The 22,725-nt window shown below is 35.0% G+C and overlaps 1 protein-coding gene across 1 annotated transcript in view; it reads right to left on the bottom strand.

Moving 5' to 3' along the window:
• Positions 1-7,685: 7,685 nt before the first annotated feature.
• The window catches only part of LOC150079403 (polycystin-1-like protein 1), a 445,550-nt gene continuing 430,510 nt past the window's right edge, over positions 7,686-22,725 (bottom strand). The window contains exons 43-45 of the mRNA XM_090383053.1: positions 21,895-22,023; positions 17,725-17,774; positions 7,686-8,498 (exon numbers count right to left, since the gene is read on the bottom strand). Of these exons, the coding sequence (XP_090239179.1) occupies positions 8,012-8,498; positions 17,725-17,774; positions 21,895-22,023 (666 nt within the window). The 3' untranslated portion in view covers positions 7,686-8,011. The remainder of the gene's footprint in view (positions 8,499-17,724; positions 17,775-21,894; positions 22,024-22,725) is intronic.

The following is a 22,725-nucleotide window of genomic DNA, read 5'->3' as shown; positions in this document are numbered from 1 at the left end:
CATTTAATACTAGATAAAGAGTATTTTATACGTCTTTATTTTTCCTTCGGTGGTCTGCAACAAGTCCACATCTGCAGCTTCTGTCCATCTTGTCATAATTCATTGAGATCAAGCAGAGAAGACTAACTGCATAGCACTAACTTATATATATGTGAAGTTCTTGTAGCCCTAAATTAATGATTCAGGATCCCTATTAATAATTACCTGATTTTTTTTTCGACATAACAACTTTACTTGGTTTGAATAAACCTGCACTCACTGTAGTTGTCCCGTTAATATGCACAAAAGTTTATTATGCATCCAAACACATCTGATTAACTTTATTCAAATTGAATGCAAAAATTTTAATATTGTTTTTCAGTATAAATTATAATTCATGAACATGTTAGCTAAATTGTTACTGCTTCTTGTAATTTGCCTTTAATTTATGCAAACTATATTTTCATAACACAACCTCATTTCACATCTCCCATACACTGTAATAGTGCCTTTAGCTGCTGTAACATGTAGCATTTTAAAATTTTGAAATGCTAGAATTTAAAATTTTAGCACATATAATTGTATTTTAAAATTAAAATGGAATTGTTTTAATTAAAATACAAAAGGCAAAAATTCAAGCAGAAGTTAGTTGGGGATATGTGATAGTCTGACCATCAAGCAGCTTCAGAAACTTCATTTTGTGTGTATTTTACCTTATTCCATTTTAATACTTTAGTCAAATTATTTTATATAGCCATAAGTATTTCTAGTATCTAATGATTAATTCAAAATAAGTGAAAAGTTTAATAGTGCTCTGCAATGTACATATGTACGTTTAATAGCGCTCTGTAGTTGTAAAATATGTAAATACAGGTATGTACACACATGCCTAGACTTGTTTTACTGCATGTCTGGTATTTTTGTTTTCTTCAGCAAACTGATATATGATGTCAATTAGTTGAAAATGCTCAGTGTGTGCAGTCATTATGCAGTTTTGGGAATTTTTCACTATGAAAATACCTCAACTCTGGAAGCAGATGTTTAAACATCATATGTTTTTTTTTTTTTTTTTTTTTTTTTAAACTTGTCAGTACACTTACATCAGAATTCTCCACTGGCTTTGTAATAGTCAAATGAAAAGGTAATGTCCTCATATATGGTGAAAAAAGAACTGTTTTCTATCACAATAATGTCTCATTATAGTGGTTGCTTCTCATTAACAAATATCTCAAGAAACACGGAGCCTTTCCATAACTCACTCCCTTATCAGATCTAGAACTTGCAAACTTCTATATATAACCAAAAATTAAAGAATTAAAGAACCAATAAAAAGTTATTTCAGGTCAATAAAAGAGGTGCACAGTGCTATTTTAAGCATATTTAAGGTCAGTTCAGAGTGAACAGATTCTGGAGCTGTGTAGTTGCTAGGAGTGATTATTTTGAAAGAAATAATTAACTCCATCATTAACTCTAATAAATCTATACTGAAAGTTGTTTATTTTTAATTCAAGCAGTAAAATTGGATGATTAATTTTCTTAATTGTTTTATTAATTTTTCAATGCAACTCTCCAGAATTTTTCTTCTTGAATTGTTAAGGGGCAGTGTTGTATGACCAATCTGATTGGATACTATGATGCAGTAACAAAGGAACTGGATGCAAAGAATACTTTTGACATAGTATACTTAGATTTCAGAAAAGTTTTTGAGACTGTTCCACTCATAAGACTATTGCACAAATTAGGGCAGTTGTGGCATTAGGGAACAGAGATGGCTGAGTGAAAGAAGACAGAGTGAATATCAACAGGAACTGCTCTTCTTGGACTAATGCTATTAATGGAGTCCCACAGAGTTGTGTTGGGCTCATTTCTGGTCTCAATGTTTATTAATGATATTGATGAAAGCATACCAAGCTTAATGTCTACGTTTGCAGATGATTTGAAAGGTGGCAGGATGGTTATTGACAGTAATCAGGTTGTGACACTGCAACAAGATCTAGATAAATTAGACAAATGCGTTGAGAAGTGGCAGTTGAAGTTTAACATTGAAAAATGCAAGGTACTTCATAGAGGTAGCAGTAATCCCAGATTAAGAAACCAACTGTGTGGTGTCACACTCAAGGTGATGGAGAATGAGGTTCTCTTAGCAGTGCAGGCAAGCTGCAGGACAGCTTATGGAGTTTTTCAATGATATACAGGAATTCTTCTAGCAGGGATAAGGAGGTGATTATTCCATCATATAAGGCAATGGTTAGGACACACCTTGAGTAACTGCTTACAGGTCTGGAAGTCTCATTTACAGTATAACGTGGATCTGTTGGAACAGGTGCAGAGAAGAGTGATGAGTTTAATGAGGGGAACAAAAGGATGCTCTTATCAGGAAAGGCTTCAGTTCTGTAAATTTCAGCATTTGGAGACTATACACCTGCAAGAAGATCTAATTGAGGTATTCACTAAGCTCATTGCTGATGGCAGCCTTCCTCTTTCTCAGATATTAAACGAACACAATCTGACCATTTGTTGGATAAATATGACAAGATTAAACGAACACAACCTGACCATGCTGATAAAATGCCACGGGTTAGGTTAGAATGTGTATGTGTATGCAGTTCTGTGCAGACACGACAGGTGGGGTTATATGCTGAAAGCCTTTTGGATTAACTCAAAATTTGAGAGAATCTGCAAGACTCTGGGGGGGAAATTTTTATCAGCATGGCCCACCTTTGTAGGTAGAAGGAATTTATTTTGTAGAAATGGTATTCATTTGAACAAAGGTGGTGCCAGTATCATTGAGGATACCTGAAGGGTTCAAGGAAAATGCTAATTGGGGGAGGGGGAAGGGCGATACAGGACTGCATTTATGATGATATGGATCAAAGTAATGCTTGCACTCATCTGAAGAACGAATGTTGGTAAGATGTTCTGAGAGTAGCAATGTTCAAATGAGCAGGATGAGAAAGAGAAACAAGCCTAAATAACTTCAGGGATTGTGTCAGAATAGTAAACTATAGAAGAATACTTAGTCTTAACTGTGTTTTACAGTAATTTCAGGAGTGTTGTCAATAAAATAGCTGAATTTGAACTCCTGGTTAGGACACCTAATGCTGACATAATAGGGCTAACAGTAAGGTAGTGCCACCCAGAAACTGGAGATACAAGTTCCACTATGGTATGTATAATGTATTTAGGAAAGACAGGGAAGGTAGAATGGAGTGGTGGTGTTATGCTTCTGATCAAAAGCAGCCTGAGCATGAAAAGAGTTTTTGCTTAGTCAGAAGCTGTCTGCTGGCATAGAATCTGTGTTGTGTGGTGTGAATTAGTTGTAAGCAAAGGTATAATGAGAGTGGGAGTAATCTACAGCAGTACCAGCAGTTTGTATAGAATATGATAAGCATCTTGGGGAAAAACTTTTCTAAATAAACTAGATATTTATTATTTGTACCAGCATGTCAGAGATAATACTATGAGTGAGAATATTCTTGACCTCATCATTACTCACGAATTAGATGATATCACAGAGCTTAAAATATAGGAACCATTGGCAGGTAGTGATCACAAAGTCATCAGAAGATGAAGAAAGGCACTGGTTTTAATTTCAGAAGAGGGGAATTTGACAGTTTAAGGCTCTATATGGCATTATTAATTGGGTGGATTGCAGAGTGAATGCAAATACATCTGAATAATGGAATACCTTTAAAGCAAAAATCACACAAGCCATGAATGCATACATACCATTAAGAAAATACTGCAGGAGAGGATGCCAAAATGGATAAATGCAGAGCTGGCTGGTCAAATAGAACAGAAAGAGATAGCATGGAATAGTTAGAGTGATGAAAATTACTGCAGCCTACAACAGCTACAAGTTGATTTGTAATAGTACCAGACATAAGGTTAGAGAGGCCAAGGCTGCATACGAGAAAGCACTGGCTAAGAGAGCAAAGAATGGGGACAAGGAATTTTTAACATTATGTGAATAAAAGGAAGAAAAAAGCAAATCAGATAGGACCCCTTGTGCACTGTGTGTGGAAAAGTATTAGACAACCTAGCTAATGAATTGAACAGTTACTTTGCATCTGTCTTTACCGAAGAAAGACCCTTCATGCTAGGAAGAGGCTGTACCAGTGAGGCTGAGTCATGTGAAATTAGTGATTTCGAAATTACAGATAACTGTTTATTAGAAAAACGTTTGAGCATAAAGGCAAGTAAGGCTCCCTCTAGTTTTGAGGGAGAGCACGGGGGAGTGTATGAACCATAAAGGTTAATTATGACAGCATCTTTTGTACTCCGGAGAGAGATTCCTTTGGATTGGAGAAGTGCCAACTTCTCCAATACATAAAGGTGGTTCTAAGAGTGAAGTTAGTAACACAGTTTATTAGAAAACAGGCCTTGAGCATCAGGCTGCATATCACTGCATAACGACCGACAGACTGGTTTAAATTAAACTTTATTAAAATAAGTAAATAGACATCCTGTATACATAAATAAAGCACTAAAACAATATAAAAGTGTTAAAATACATAACGTTAAAATATATATAAATAAAAAGCAATAAAATAGAAGCTTTTGGGGCAAAAGGGAAAATCATGTTTAACTAACTCAGTAATCTATTTTGACACAGTTCCTCATGAGAGGTTACTGTAAAACTGGAATATGTTGGGATTACTGGAAAAATTCAAAGATGGTTTGCTGGGGGGTTGCAGGGCAGAAGGTAGAGTGTTGTGATTAATGGATGTTCTTCAGACTGGTGCAAAGTCAGAAGTGGAGTTCCTTAAGGATTGGGTTTTGGATCATTGTTTCTGATTTTCATAAACAACATCAACGATGTGATAGATTCTTGTAGCCTGTTCATGACTTGAACAGGCTACAAGAATGGTCAAAAAAGTGGCAACTGTTTTAATGCAGAAAAATGCAAGATCTTATTACACTTTTGGCAACTAGCAACCCAAAAATAAAATATATGCTTGGTGGGGTTGAATTAAAAACAAAAGATTTCAGGAAAGCTTTTGACACTGTTGCGCATGAAAGACTATTGTACAAATTGGAGTAGAATGGTATTAAGGGTAAGTTGCTACAATGGATAAAAGGATGGTTAAATGGGAGAAGACAGAGGGTGGTAATCAATGGGTGCTGCTCTTCGTGGACTAATGTTATTAGTGGAGTCCCACAGGGTTCGGTGTTGGGTCCACTGTTGTTTTGTATATTTATCAATGATATTGATGCAGGTATATCAGGCTTAATGTCGAAGTTTGCAGATGATACAAAGGTTGGCTGGGTTGTTAATGACAGTAATGAGGGAAAGGGACTGTGAATGAGGGAAGGGGACTGTGAGTTATAATACGGACAGATATGAAGTTTCTGGGCAGTGTAAACAGACAGCCAGTAAAGCCTGTGGGGGTCCTATCAATGATTTATCAAATATTATCCTGTACAGGTCATAGTTCTATTACAAAGCAATTGTAAGACAACATTTGGAACGCTGTATTCAAGTATAGAGATCTCATCTGAAAAATGACATTGAACTTCTGGGAAGGCTTCAAAGACTCGATGGTGAGATCAGGAAAAGGGTGACCATACGAGGAAAGACTCATATTATGTGGGCTGCAGAGCTTGGTAATCAGGTAACTCAGAGGTGACAACAAATTGAGCATTTATAAATCTCTGAGAGAGTTAGTAAAATGAATAAAGGAAAAATTTCACTATTATAGAGAATTCCAGAACTCGTGGGCATAAATTCAAATTACAGGGGAAGAGGTTTAGATTAGATTGTAGGAAGTTCTTTTAGTCAGCAAGTCACTGATTGCTTGAACAGATTGCCTTCATAGGTAGTTGAGCTGACAGTTTGAATAAAGTCAAAGGTCAACTAGATAGTTACCTATGTGGGGGATACACAAATAATGTGTCCCCCCAACCAGTGTAGCAAAAGCCTGTGGCTTTCTTGCACTATATGCTATTACTATATACATTGTCACACATGAGGGAAATTCAAATTGAGAAAGGGTGGTTGCAGGAGAGATGTGCAGAAGTCTGATGTCATCCAGCAGGTAGTTGGTTGCTGAAACAAACTTCCATCTGGTGTCGAAAGTGGGTAGTTTGAATAAATTCAAGGAAGAACTAAACATACTATTAGAGGGGATGGACAAGTGTTATGGCAAGTGTTTTTTTTTTTTTTTTTTGCTGATTCTATATTAGTTTGCTTTCATGCATTATTTGCCACTACTAATACTTTTTTATTTTATTTATGATTGCTATTTTCTTGTGTCTTTCAAAAAAAAAAAAGATAAATTGAGTGGTGTATAATGTACACAAGTAGTCTTACACAAGCAGGTGTACATCATACACCTGCTTTTATAAGACTTTTTTGATTGGTCATTGTTGGATAAAAAATGGAGCACCAACAATGACAGTCATTGTTGGTAGTAGGTTTTAATTGCATTGTTACAATTAAAAAATACATTAATAATTATATCGACTATTTTGTAAAAATGATGGTTTGCATTGCAGAGTTCAGTGTTAACCAATTACTAGTCTTAAAAATGATTATTATAATGATCAGAGAAAACCTGTTTAAAAAAATTTTAAATTTATTGCACATTAATATTATTATAACAAAAGAGTCACGTGAACATCATCACATTTTTATATGGCACTTGTACTGAATTTGTTAAATAAAAATTTGCATAAAATATATTACATTCATATGTCATATAGGAAAATGTCTATAAAAAACTTGAGCATTCAACAAATTAAATTATATTTCATATGAAATCAGTCTTCAATATAAAAATAATGATATAGTTTCAAGTAGTAGTTAGCAACCTCCAGCACTGCTGTTAAAGGCAGTGCCTCAGACTGCACCAAAGAGCACTATGGTAGTCTGAGGCTTGGTTTCAAAATTTTGACTGGTACCAGAGACCATAAAAAGAATCTGGCATACAACTCATGAAATGTTCATAGACCCCTAGTCTGGAGTGTTGTATCAAGTACACTATAAAGCATAATTATTGACTAATGAAAACATTATCTGTGAAAATTTGTTTTGAAATTAAAATATCTGATTATTTTCAATAAATTAGACTTTACATATTCTTTAAATAGAAAATAATTGCAAAGCAAATTATTTTCTTATAAATACATATAGTATAAAATTCTTAAAATATATATTAAAAAGAGCCCATCAAACTTAAGTATAAATTAATTCTAAATTTCATTTTTATATTATTTATGACTAAATATAATTGTGATATATTAACAATTAACTAATGAAGTAAAATGATTAATTGGAAATCATGTTCACATTTACTTGACATTTAATATACCACAATTTCTACACAAAACATGTTTTAAAATTTTTAGTTTAAGACAGCTAAAATTTATCCCCATTTATTGGGATTTCCGAAATCATATTTCCTTTGGGTTTTGCACCATTTTAGTAAAGAATATTTAATTCTATGGTTGCTACATCATCATAGTGCAGCAACCATAGACTACTAATATGAGCATCAGGCAATAAGAAAATAAATTTTATTATTATATGATAAACAATCAAAATGGTGTCTGTTTTCCAAAGAAAAGTGGCCTACATATTTATTTCTTTTGCTTTCAAGTGTATAGTTAATTTAACATTAATGAATGTAACTTTGTTATCTGAAATTCATTAAAATTAGACCACACAGAACTATCAAATGAAATAAGAATGTAGAATTGGGGATTTAATTTTTAAACAAAATAGTGAAAACTTTGAGTTACTGAAATTAACTGTGTTTTTGAAATGTCATATCACCATAATTTGTACTTCAACTATTCTGTAGGAAGAGAAAGGTTTCAGTCAGAGAACTTAACTTCCATGTTGTTAACATTCAGGGCTGCTTAAATGAGCAGGGATTGTATGAATCAACACATAAGTGGCAAGCCTCAAGGACAGCAAAATTTGTTTTTATAATAATAAATTATTGGCAATAGAAAGGCACATTTTTAAATTAACATTTTTCAGCATTTTAACTTCCAATAAGTTTAGTTAAATATCCATTAACACACTTCAGCAATCTGTAAGTATTTCATCCAGATTAAGATCTTTGTTTTTTCCCTTTCCATAAGATTTAGTTCTTCTCACTGTTAACATTCCATCATTCTGGTCACCTGACATGTTCTGAACTTCCAGCGATGAAGAGGATGAATCAAAATGATGTCTGGAATAGGTTTTCCTGACAAGACATTTTCTTTGAAATACTGGCGAAGTAGAGGAATATTTAGACTTAGGACTTTTGCTTTTTGGTGATGCAAGTGCTATGTTAAATGGAGAATTTTGGCAAGGAGACTGACAACTAGAGAATGAATTCTTATTTTGTGTTGCTAATTCACCACTACTTAAGGAACGTAACCTGTGTGAACAGGAATTACATTGCCTTGATAATTCTGAAATTTCACTTGAAGTAGTACTGAATGGCTCACAAGAATATGAAAGTAGTTGATTTTTTGAGATTTCTGAGCAATATTCAGGTTCTTCTGCCTTTTTAAAGAAATACCTGTATAATGGAAAAAGTACAAAATATAAAATTTGCTATAATTACAAAATTTATACAAATTTAGATTTGTTTTTATATTAATTATAAACAAATTGAGCATTATATTTAAAGCAGAGAGATTATTAATAAATGTCTTTAAAAGAGAAAGTTCAGTAGAATTACTAAATTACACATTATTTATGTTTCATGAACTTTTAAAAGTCATGAAACATGTGAACTTATGCAGATATATCTTGGATAACTAGTGTGCAAGGAGGAAATGGATGTGTGATGTGAAGAGGGCGCTGACTCTCTTTAAAAATTACAGCTGTGAGTTACAGGCTCCGAAAAAGTGATGTGTTTGCTTTTTTATTTACATAATTGTTATTTTATATTGTACTTAATATGTAGTCTTATAGTTACGCTGATTATTTTTATTTTAATTTAGATAAAGAGTTTTTGTGGATTACTACTTAATTTACATAAAACCATTATTTCGTTCGAATCTTGCAGCCATTGTTTTTGTATATAGTGGTAGGGAATTCAAATTTTTCATTGAGATAGCCGGGTAGCTCTAACGCATAATTATATAGATTAATATGCTTCACTGTTTCTATTAGATAGCGTAGTATTGACATTTAATTAATTTAATTTTTTAATCTTATTAATTTAAAATAGCATGCCCCAAACTAGAGCAGCAAAGCAATGGGCACAAAGTGGCAGGAGTGCTGTGACTCGGGGGAGAACTGAGGGGGGCGATTCTCCAACACATCACAGCCTAAAAAAATGTGCAACTTGTGAAATGTTTGCCGAACTCTCTGGAACGGAACATGATATTGCCATGGGGGATGTCTTTGTGTGTGCGCGCGGTGTAAGGAAATCGGGGCAACAACTCGGAGTTGTTATGGGCCTGTATGAGAGTTTGAAGGACAGGGTGGATGCCCTCGAAAGATCTAAATTGAGGGCCCATCAGGCTCTCAGCTGCCCACATCAACGCCAAAGCTTGCACTTGGTCATCATGCAACACAGCAGCAACCCCCAAGGCAGAATCCGCTGGTCCCACAGGAACTAGTAGTTGTTGGTGACTCTATTGTCAGGGAAACGGGTAACATGCTTTGTAAAAAGGATAGGTGAAACAGGACCAGGGTATGTCTGCCAGGGGCAAAGGTTGATGACGTTGTAGAGCGGATATCATCTTTTAAGGGCACAAAAGGTGATATAGTTGTACACGTTGGCACTAATGATATTAAGAGTAGGAGATCGGCAGAATTACTTAACAAGTACAGGTCACTGTTGAACAAAAGCCGAGAATTAGGGTTGAATTTGAAAGTGTCTGCAATTCTGCACAGACACGATAGGAGGGAGTATATGATGAGAGCCTTGTCGATCAATTCGGCCCTGGAAAGACTGTGCAAGGCTGAAGGGGTAGAATTTTTTTCAGCCTGGACTGTACTTGTTAACAGGAGAGACTGCTTCTACAGGGATGGGATACACTTAAATAGAAAAGGTGCAAGAATGTTTGCTGATGCTGTCGAGGCAGCGTTAGGTGGGTCGGAAAACTGCTAGCTTGGGGCGGATACAAGGACTAATAGTTTAATAGTAGCCGTAGGCAGAGGTGAAGGTGATTCTTGCACAACTTCTATTAGAATAAGGAGCGACCTGGAGCGAGGGGTGTTTGGGGTTTCAGGGATGGATGGCAGTCATCCTGAAATAGGTGGGTATATGGGATGTGTTAGGGTGAATAGGAGCATGTATGCTTGCATGTATACCAATGCTAGAAGTATAGTAAATAACTTTGATGAATTTGAACTGTTGGTCAAGACATCAAAGGCGGATATTGTTGGGATAGCAGAGACGTGGTGTCACACAGATATAAGGAATGCAGAACTGGAATTTGGGGAGTACAATGTGTACAGAAAGGATAGACAGGGAGGAGATGTTATGCTGTTAATTAAGAAAAACATAAAATGAAAAGAAGTGCACCCAGTTGATATAGATGAAAAGTGCACTGTTGAGTCAGTTTGGTGTGACATAAGCACTGCGAAAGCAAAAATAAGAGTAGGAGTGTGTTATAGGCCTAATGACTTGAATGAGTACAATGAACAATTATACAGAGAAATAGAGTGGGCCAGTAAATCAGAATGTCTTATAATGGGGGATTTTAACTTCCCAGATATTGACTGGAACTTGTGGGTTGGTCACTCACACACTAGTCAGACTTTTGTGGATTTATTGGATGATTGTTTTCTGCAGCAGCATGTTCGAGAGGCAACCAGAGAGAGTAATACTCTTGATCTGGTTATCAGCAGTGATCATTCGTGTATTAAGAATTTGAAGATAAAGGAACCACTAGCTGGCAGTGATCTGATGTGGGATTTACTGAAAGATAATTACCATCAGGGGTAAAGGAAAGGGTTTTTGCTTCCGTAAAGGTGAGTACAGTGGTCTCAGAAAGTTTTTAAATTCTGTACAGTGGGATAAACTGACGATGTTACCAACAGTAAATTCTAAGTGGGAAGTATGCAAGGAATTAATCGTGGAAGCTACTATAAGTTTCATACCTATTAAGAAATATTGTTCAAGGTTTAGGCCTAAATGGTTATCAAATGAACTAATGAGACTCTTAACAGAGAAGAAAAATGCATGGAATGCATATAAATTATCAAGTGACTCAGAAGCCTATGGCAGATATAAGCTAGTCTGTAATCAGGTCACAAAGTAGGTTAGGCAGGCGAAGGCAGATTATTAGAAATCCTTGGCAAAAGATGCTAATAAAAACAGCAAGCATTTCTTTACTTATATAGGAAGGGGATAAATCTGATTGGTCCACTTGATATCGATGGATCGACTGTTGATGATCCTGCCCAGATAGCAAGCAAACTGAATGAGTATTTTGCATCTACATTCACACACGAGGAGTTATTAAAGTTTGGAAATGGCAGAAGATTATCAAATTGTAGCAGGATACTTAATGATTTTGTAATAACTGAGAGCAAAGTGGAGGAAAAATTGTTGAAGTTAAACATAAGAAAAGCACCTGGGGTGGATGGGATCTATGCAGTTATATTAGAGGAGGCGGAAAAGCAACTAAGCAAACCCTTAGCCATAAATATGAGAGCATCCTTGGACTCAGGGGAAGTTCCCACGGACTGGAGATGTGCAAATGTATCCCCAATTCACAAAGGGGGATCGAAGGGTGACACGAGTAATTACAGACCAGTTAGTTTAACTTCTGTTCCGGGTAAAATAATGGAGTCACTTGTTAAAGATGCATTGCAGGATCATCTAGACAAGACTCCAGCAATAATTCACACACAGCATGGGTTTGTTAAGGGAAAGTCTTGTCTGACAAATTTAATAGAATATTATGATGTGGTTACAAAGGAACTGAATGCAAAAAATAATTTTGATATCATATATTTGGATTTCAGGAAAGCTTTTGACACTGTTGCGCACATGGAAGACTATTGTACAAATTGGAGCAGAATGGTATTAAGGGTAAGTTGCTACAATGGATAAAAGGACGGTTGAGTTGGAGAAGACAGAGGGTGGTAATCAATGGGTGCTGCTCTTTGTGGACTAATGATATTAGTGGAGTCCCACAGGGTTCGGTGGGACTCCACTGTTGTTTTGTATATTGATGAAGGTATATCAGGCTTAATGTCGAAGTTTGCAGATGATACAAAGGTTGGCTGGGTTGTTAATGACAGTAATGGCAGTGTGCTACTGCAACAGGATTTAGATAATTTGGGCAGATGGGCTAAGAAGTGGCAACTGAAGTTTAACCTTGACAAATGCAAAGTACTGCATATGGGTAGATGTAACCCCAGAGAAACGTACCAACTGTGTGGTACTACACTTAAGGTGGTAGAAAATGAAAAAGATCTAGGAGTAATTGTGCAGTCAGATATGAAGTTTTCTGAGCAATGCAGACAGGCTGCCAGGGCAGGTAATAGGGTTTTGTCAATGATGTATAGGAATTTTGCTAGCAGGGAAAAGGAGGTGATTATCCCTCTGTATAAGGCAATGGTCAGGCCACGCCTTGAGTACTGCGTACAGGTCTGGAGGCCTCATTTTAGGAAGGATGTAGATTTACTTGAGCGTGTACAGAGAAGGGCAACAAGATTAGTGAGGGGAATGAAGGGATCCTCTTACCAAGAGAGGCTTACTTTCTGCAAATTGCAGTGGCTGTAGACTAGGCACCTGTGCAGTGATCTGATTGAGGTATATAAAGCCTTGAATGGGTTGAGCACACTGAATTCTGATGGGATCCTTCCACTTGTTCAGATTACGAACCTAAGGGGGCATAAATTCAAATTAAGAAAAGACAGATGTAGAATAGATGTGTGGAAATTTGCCTTTAGCCAGCAGGTGGTTAATTGCTGGAACAAGCTTCCATCTGTCGTTGTGGAAGTTGATAGGAGGAACTGGACAGGCATTTGGAGGGAATGGTGTGTTTTTTTTTTTTTTTTGGTTGATGCTGCATAAGCTCATACACATGCTTTCTTGCATCACATGCCGCCACTACTACTACTACTACTACTATAAAACATGTCACTTCCTCAGCTTGTAAGAGAATAACAACATGCACAGTTATAAAAATTGTCCATTGGCTTTGTAATTTGTTTAGCTATGCCATGATTTTCGTTACATAATATCATTAGGTATAACTCCTCAAATAGGCCTCTGAGGTGAGGAGAGATGAATCTTTTATACCAGTATCTACTGCATACATTCCCTATTATCCGGGCTTGACGGATTATATAACTAGAGTATTAAGAAAATATCAGACAAGCTGTGTGCAGCTTCCGGGACGAAGACTGCGCACAGTTGTGTCTCAAGTTAAGGACCCCAAATATGAACATTAATTGCAAAAAAATAAATGTTAAACATTCATAAATACTGCATTTCAAACCACGCGCATAGCTATACTATACAGTGTACCTTGCTTTACGATATTAATCCGTTACCATCATATCATGAAATATAATAATGTGAAGCCAATAACATATTTTTTTTGGTAATTCATTCCATGACCTCGGAAGTTCAAATTTTTGCTACATAACTTTCTAAAAGGTTGTTTTTATAGTGTAAATTCTATTAGTTACCAATTCAAAATCATTACACTTTCATTGTTATCATATGTTATAAGAACAAATTTTAAACGCCTTTGTGACAATTTTCTAAAGCACATTTCTGGAAGTCACGACCATAAAACAATAAAAACAATTTGCACTTCCAGTTTATTGGGCATTTCTGTTACTGCAAGCAATTATAAACAGGTAGTAAACTTGATGTTATTGCATTTGCGAAAATACCCATAGCTGGAATTGTGTGGGTTTTTACGTTATTACGGTGAAATGTGTTTGCCCTTTACTGAAATCTTCAATCGTATAAAAAAAATAATAATAAATTTTCAGAATCTTCTCTTCATTCCTTCTATTTTTTTAAGCTTGTTACAATTTGTGCATTCCGTTAAAAAAATGCTTATGCATGCTATTGAAATTTATAAAGAAAAGAGATTATCTTGAAAATAAATGCCTCTTGAAGCATTTCTGAAGAAGACCACTTCTTGTGCCACAAACCAACGAGTGCCGAGCAAATAATGAGTTTACAGCTAGATCTTATTTCTGTAATAAAGATATAACATGCTTTTTTCATAGAATAGACCAGTTATTTTAAACTGTTGTCTGTAATCTGTATTGAAACAGTTCTTTGAATAGCATTGATCTCTATTATTGTAAGACTACCAATGCAGGTTGCCCCCAATGTTACACTAAAAACAGCTTAGCCACTTTGGTGCTTATTGGCAGAGCACTTGACAACCTAGTGAAAATTTCTTACAAAACAAGAGATTTGATAAGATATGGAAATCAGAATTTTAAAAGTGAACTTACAAGTTGTGGCACTGTGAACTATAGTTTTTAATTTGCAATATTAGGGAACAAATTGAAGGGCAATAATAAAAAAAAAATTGTTACCCACAGGAAAAAGTTATTTGAAATGAGGTTGGGGGGGGGGGTATTTTGAAGACCACAAAATGTGGCCACTCTTGAAACATGGTGGCACAGAAGTTCACACTTCAATAAAAGAAGCTTATCATTCTGCATTCACTGTTAGATCCACTTCCTCCTCTGCCTTGAAAAAATATGGTCCTGTGATTCTGAATGTTGCAATTGTGTAAGGACTGTGCAATGGTGTTTATACAGGTTTCAAGTGATTTCCTGAATTAAAAGAGAAGATTCTGCAAGAAATCAGTGTGACTGACAAAAAACTTTTTATGCTATGTCACAGAAAATTTTCAGCATAGATTAGAAAGCTTAGTTTTTAAGACTGCGAAACTTAAGGATTAAAATTACATTATTTATATTACTATACTTTTTTTTTAATTAAGTTATGTCAAGTAATGCAATATCATCTTGACAGGAAAGCAGTGATTTGCAAAAGGGAGCTCTTGTCTAACCAATCTGATTAGTTACTATGAGGTGTTCACAAAGGATTTAGATACAAAAAATAATTTTGACATCACATTTAGATTTAAAAATATTTTAAAACTTGAAATTGTAACTTTAATAGTGTTCTACATGAATAACTGCTGTACAAATTGGAAAAGTGTGACATTAAGGGCAAAAGGGGATGGCTAAGAGAGTGTGGTTTTTAATGACTAATGTTAGCAGTGGAAGCCCTCAGGGTTTGGTATTGGGCCCCTTACTGTTTTTATTATTTATTAATAATGTTGATGAAGGTATATCAGATTTAACGTCTAAGTTTGCTTAGACCAAGGGATGGATGATGACGGTAATATGCTATTCCAACAAGACCTAGGTAAATTAAGCAGTTAGGCAGAAAAGTGGCAACTGACATTTAACATAGATAAATGTAAGGTACTTCATTTCGGTAGCAGGGTTCCCAGATTTACATATTAGATGTTGCCACACTCAAGGCAGTGCAGACATACTGCTATGACAGTTTATGAAGTTTTTCTCAATGATATTATGGAATTTTTCCAGCAGGTACAAAGAGATGATTATCCCCTTGTGTAAGGCAATAACATCTTTACATTTTCTTGAATAATGTGCACACAAGGCGATTTAAATTGGAAAAGGATGGTCTCAGGAGAGATACGGGGGAAAGTTTGCTTTCAGCTAGAGAGTAATTGGAACAAACAACACAGTTTGACAAATTATTAGAAGGGATCGGCAAATGAAATGAGTACCCCCCCCCAGCTGATGTGTATAAACTTGCTTCCTTGCATTTTTTCTGTTCACCTGATAATGTTAAATAAAAACCACTAGTTTGCAGTGCAATGGGTATGTAGCATACTTAGTGAGTTTCTTTGTAGAATTTAAGTTCTTTAGAAATGAACAACACTGCACATAAATTTTTTTAAATGTTAATTTGTTGTTATTTTGACTTAACTGCTCAACCCAACAATGGAATGAGATTAGTCAAAAAGTCAAATCAGAATTTTGATTTCACAAAAAATTATGAAAAAAAAGCTCATTCTTACTTTTTTTTGTAATGAAGTAATATCCTGAACATCTCATTATATCACCAAATTACATTTTGTCAACTTTGATATCAGAAATACAAGAAATTTATTCAATTTTGGCTTTCACAAGCCCAAATCTGAAAACTGAAGCCAATAAGTACAAGCATATTTTTTTTGAAATTTTGAAGGACTGTTTTTCTGTTGTTGTTATTTGGTTTTTAGGAGCATTAGCAACTAAGGCCATATTGCTCTGGGATATGCAGTGGCCATTCCCTGACCTTTCTGCATCCTCCATGTTTGGTGGTGATGGGCTCGAACCCCGGTCTAATCAAGAAACGTGTGCTACGCACTGCTGCTCCTTCCCACCTGGCTGGAGGCGCCGACTGTTTTTCTGACCATTATTATATGCTATTTCTACAATTAATTTGAAACTGATAAGATATGGCAGCATCTGCTGAATATTTCTAGATGATTCATACATAAATGAACACATTATTTGAATTGATCTTCAAAACATGTATATATGTGTGTACTCACAAAAGGATTAAAATTCTGCATTCATTTACTTTCACAAATTTTATTGAGCTCTAACCCAGTAGAGAGTTTCCATGACAGCTTTATTTTAAAAACACCCTCATCATTTCTGATAACACTTTATGAGATATATGTCAAACTGTCTCATTTAATACATTCCCCTTTAAGTCGTTATCTTCTGTTCTTTTAATTATAGGGTCTGTCATTAGATACCTCCCTTGCAAAAGTGCATTGAGAGGAACAGATGAATTTACAGTCCTTATGATAAAGGATTAACTGGGATAATTGGAATGCATTTTCAACCTTTTAACCTCTAACCCTTTATATTTTAGGTGAGTAGAGATTTGTGCTTTGCTATTTACTATATTGGTCTTATACCATCTACATCAGGAAAAGTTATTTTCATGCTGAATTTGTCTTGAGTATTTACACTTTATTTAATTGCCAGATTTGTTGCTTCATTAAAAAATCTTTACCGCATTTTTTAAATATATGTAAATGACTAAAAAGATAGGACAATCTTTTAAATCAATAAAATCATATGCAAGATACTTCATAAGAGTAGTAATAATACCATTTTATGACCCAAACTGTGTATCTACTAACCTTACTGTGGTACCACAGTAAGGGGAGTAGAGAATTAAAACGACCTAGGGGCAATTGTGCAGCCAGATATGAAGTTCTCTGAGCAGTGCAGATGGACTGCCAGGACAGCTCATGGGGTTTTGTCAATGATATACAGGTCTGGAATCCTCGTTTTAGGAAGGATGTTCCTAATATTGTTTGGCGCATAATGGCCTTTAGCTGCCGTTACACCGCAAAACCTGCCAACAACAATAGGAAGGATGTCGATTTGTTGAAATGGGTGCAGAGAAGAGCAGCAAGATTAGTAAGGGGGAACAAAAGAGTGCTATTACAAGGAAAGGCTCTGAATGAATTGAGCTTACTCAATTCATTCAGAGACAATTCAATCTTTCCTCTTGTTCAGACGACACACGAGGGTAAGGGAGCAGAAATTTGCCTTCAGGCAGTTGATTGTTGGGATGGACGTCATTTATTATTATTTTTTTTTTTGGTAGATGGGTATAAATCCGACTGATCGTCAGACTATTGCTTCATTAAACTTCTTCTTTACCACATTTTTTAAACATCTGTAAATGTCTAAAAAGATATAGACAATCTTTTAAATCAACAAAACCATTCTAAAGCATAAATACTAGCCTTTCTTTGTCACTGAGCAGTGAATTCTGTATTTTACCATCTTCATAAATCTAAAAAGAAAAAAAAAAGTGGAAGCAGTATTATATTAGGCCAAAGAAATGTAATAATTGTTATATATAAAAAGCTTACCATTTCTTTGTAAGAAATGCAACAGAATGTCATGGTTTATCATATGATGAGGAGTGAGGGTGAATTCAGAATCCCAAATTTCTAATAAACTGATATGACCAATAAAAGTTAATCATAACAGTGTTGACAAGAGTGCACACTGTGAAGTCATAGTTTTGTGCTACTGGGAATGGATAATTTTGCTGTTTTATTGACCGAATTAACATATTAAATTGTATTAAATATATAGCTTTATAGTCCTAGTCATGTTCGTCGTTTATTTTTAAATTTAGTTAGATATTTTCTACATTCTGGCTTACTAGACAGAACATTTGTATCAGTGATTTGGCATGTATATCATATCTCATAACTCATAGTGCATGGTAATGGAATTCTAGTGCTTTAATTGTGGTAAATAGGTACCTTGAAAGTTTGAATAACGTCAATTGGTGTTAGAAAAAAATATCTATTATAATTAACCTTGCACAATACATATTAAGTTATAGATATATATAGTGCATATTATTGCTGCATAACTGGTGAATTAGACTAGTGTTATTATTGCATTTAAGTTATTAGTTGTAGTATTCTCAATTACATTGAATTTAAACAGAAATCATGCCCCAGACTAAAACAGCAAAGCAACAGGATCAAAGTAGCAGGAGTGTGGTGGCTCATGGGAGAATGGAAGGGGGAAGTCTCTAACGAAATGTGCTGTTTGTGCAATATTTGCAGAATTTCTGGAACAGAACACAATACAGCCAAAGCAGATTTCTTTGCTTGGTGATGCGATGATGACAATATGAGAGATGCCTGATGGTGTATAAAGCGAATTAGACTGAAGCACTTTTATGGTTTAAGCCTTAAGTTGTACATAGCCAACTACTTAATTAGTTATAAATTGGCATCATTAAGTATATCTCATATTGTGAATACCTTCACAACGAGTTGTCATGATATTTCATTACCTCCAATAAGTAACACTTCACCACAGGAGAAGACTATTGTTACTTATTCTCAGCGGATACCATCACCGTACGGGACCGTTTCGGAGCTTATTGGCTCCTCAGCTATACCATAATCTAAATTACTCCACACCATCAGGCATCTCTCATATTGTGGATTTATATTTCACAACTGGGTTCTCATCATTGCAACACCAGGGTACCTACCCACTCACTGATGAGGAGCCAATAAGCTCTGAAATGCTTATGTTACTCATTTAAGGACAAATCGAGTGGAATGTGGAAAAGTTTGGCATTTGTTCTTGACATTTCTGCAGCTTGTGACCATGTTTGGCATAAAGGTCTTTTGTACTGATGCTGGTGTTCACCAATGTTCTGTTTTTTCTTCCACACTTTTTTTCTTATATATTAACGACCTTCCACTTTAAGAAACCTTGCCCTGCAAACAGCTTTGCATCTCAAACATCCACCACTAATTCTCCAATAGGGCAAACATAACCTTCGTTAATTTCGATCCTTCTAAAACTTGGCCCTTCTTATATCTTGCAAAAAGGAGTTTATTGCTCCTATGATCACAAATATTGTTCCCACAACTGGGGTGATGCTCCCAGACTCCATTGAAAGAGGGCAGTCAGGTTAATTAATACTTTTATCTCTTACAAAATCTCTCTACTTTCTGTTCATAGACATTCTGCTTCTGTTGCATGCCTTTTCTATGGGTACTGTTCTTCTGAATAAGAAATACCAGGCGCCTCCGTAGCCAGGTGGGAAGGAGCAGCAATGCGCAGCACACGCTTCTTGATTAGACCGGGGTTCGAGCCCGTCACCACCAAATGCGGAGGATGCGGAAAGGTCAAGGAATGACCACCGCATATCCCGGAGCAATATGGCCTTAATTGCTAATGCTCCTAAAAACCAAACAAACAAGAAATACCAATTTCATGGATAGTTAAATGTTAATCAGATCAGAAACATAGACAGTTGTAGTATCTCACTTTAAGCCTTGAAAACTACTGTAAAATCTTTGAATGCACAGCATCTTCCCTGATAGCTGTTTTATTATTTTGCAGGTTTTTGTTGCACTTTTTCTTAATTTTCTGCTCAGTAAAATCACTCATTTTAAAATATAAATAAACACAAATTTAAACCTTAGAGATAAAGGGGTGATTTGTGTGTTACTATATTTAAATGAGTTGTAGAACAGGGCAAGTCACAGTTTGAAAAACACCACAATTTCCTGATTTCACCTTGTGCGTGTGTTTACATACATGTATGCATGTATGTAGTATGTGATGACACAGTGATGAGTATAATATGTAAAGGAATTATATGGATCAAACAAGCAGCAGGAAAGGATGATTTTGATAATAATGGAGCAAGAGGTAATGCGTGAGCAATGAGAATGGGTAGAAGATTTTAAGATTATGGTAATGATACCAATAGATAAGTAAAGCCATGCAGTGAAATGTAAAGATTTTAGAACTATGAGTTTGGTACTGAATGTGGCAGAGATAATGCTGAGGAGACAGAGAAAACATAGTAGAAGAACAGTTTGGTTTTAGAGGGGAGGAGGAGAGGCATGTGAAAATGAAATAAATTGTATTTATATTTTTTTATAAATTGTGGAAGGCTTTTCATTTGGACACAGTGGATTGGAAGGGACAGAAGAATGATTAGTAGATTTTATTGGGGACAAAAAAATAAAGTCTCTCCCCAACTTTATTTATATGTAGAAGAAATGGTTAAGAAGCATTTGATAAAGGAAATTAGTTGAGAGGTGAAAGGTTAAGAAGGACAGTGTTAGATTTGAAGATGAAAATAAATACTGACAAGGCAAAATTCATGAGGGGGAGAGAATAAAATAGGTGAGTGAGTGTAGGAAGTCTAATTGTAGAATCAGCAAAGAGCAGCAGAAAAATAAGAATAGTATCGAGTAAAAAAAAAAAATTTTTTTTCCAGAAGCAAAGGGAAAGATTGATGGAGGATATAATGGAGGGAAAAGTTGTGTTGAAGGTGAAGATATGGGGAAATGGTTATTGAGGTGTATTCTTAGACCTGCTCTTGGCAGAACACTGGCGACAATAATAATGATTATATATCTGTTTACTGAATGTAGTAGTAACATAACCAGAATAAACTTGATGCAAAATAGATAAATCCAATAAAACTACTGTAGTGATTTTATCAGATTTAGCATTTTGTTCAATCTTCACTTGAACAGGTTGGCTAAATATTACTATAAATCAAAACCACAAACTATATTAATTGATTTAATTTAAAATAAAATAGACTAAAATAAAGACAGAACGTACAAAAGTTCTGTCTTTATTTTACACAGCCAGAATGTACAGCCAATTGAAATTGAAGAAATCTGTTGACCAACTGAACCCAGTGTGGAAAATGTTTGATAATGAATTCAGAGTCTACTGTATCACTTAAAAGCCTCATATGGGGGATCAAGGAGCTGATCCCTGTGGTTCCCTCAAAGATGAGAAGATCAGTGCTGTTCATTAACAGTACTTGATGGCTCTAGAGACAATATTGTTTGACACCAAGTCAAATGGGTTCTTGTGAGGGGCACATAAACATAGTCCCCCTCCCATTCTTGATATGTTTAAACTTTCACTACCTCAGTTTGAGATTGTCCTGCCATCATCACACAAATAGTCATTCACCATTCAGAATTCCCCAAAGTATACATTACATTCTACAGAAAGAGAAAACAATCTTATATGTTCTGTACATTAGATTATATAGAGTGGTGCTCTTGTAGTGGCACCTTTATAGTTTGCCTGATGAAAGGGTTTCAACTTTTGGACACTAGTGGACATTTAAAGATATGCACTTCAAAAAATTAACACATGAGACTGTTAATTTTTTGTTTTTATCAATATTGTGGAAGACTACACGTTCTGGCTGTGTACTTCCTTTAATTTCAGAAATGAGTTTGAGAAATGCTACACATTTATACAGAGCTATTTAATCAAGGTTGGTTTGTGATAGCTTAAAAAAAAGCCCACTATTTTAATTTTTCTTTGTTTTATTGCACAGTATAGGGATCCTGTTTAACAAAAAAGAAAAAAAGTGGAAGTCTTACCTTGCACTTCTTGTGAATTGAACCAATCTCATTCTCCTCAAAGTTACTTCTGTTCTCATCAGAAAAAAGCTTATTTGCTCTATCTAGTAAATTATCAACCATCGTTTCAAGTTCCAACAGAAGGAATTCCTAAGAGAAAATACAATGGCTTTATTAACAAAGAAAAAAGGAACAAAATGTTCAGATATAAATTTATAACTAGTAGAGATTACAGAGATCGATCCATCCATTGTGCAGTCATATCCCCCACTCCAAAATATAAACATTTATGGAGTTGCATACCACTGTGTGCAGGTATGTACTGCACCTTTATGCAGCACATGCAGTGGCTCTGGATAGATTTTTTTTTTTTTTTTTTTTGCAATTCTGATGTACTGACCATTATAATGATCTCTAATTGTTGAATACAGCTGATTTATTTTTAAAATGTATAATTTTTATTTTGTATCTGGGTCTTTCAGTAGTATATATGTTTACTTACATTTTTCCAAGATTGTTTCAAATAATTCATATGTAAAATGTATCCATTTATTTATAAATTGTCGAGGCTCGATTTTTCTCTATTTATTACATCTTTCTCTTTTATTCTTTTTATTCACAGTAGTAAGGTTTCTGCTACACCCAGTTCTGTGGAGCATATTTGTTTTGTAGAATTAAAAAAATAATAATAAACACCTCTGTACTATAGTAATTTTTAATCTGATTGTCCAACATCATATCAGAAATGTTAAAAAAATTTGTAAAATGGTTATTATTTTTTAGTGCAATAATATCCTCTAATATCTATTTATTTATTTATTAATTCAATTTTATAGATCGGAATTCTAAAGA

This window comes from Mastigoproctus giganteus, chromosome 10 (genome assembly GCF_048544385.1).
Source record: "Mastigoproctus giganteus isolate SK-2022 chromosome 10, ASM4854438v1, whole genome shotgun sequence".
Lineage (NCBI taxonomy): Eukaryota > Metazoa > Arthropoda > Arachnida > Uropygi > Thelyphonidae > Mastigoproctus > Mastigoproctus giganteus.
This window is presented reverse-complemented; position numbering and strand designations above follow the sequence as displayed.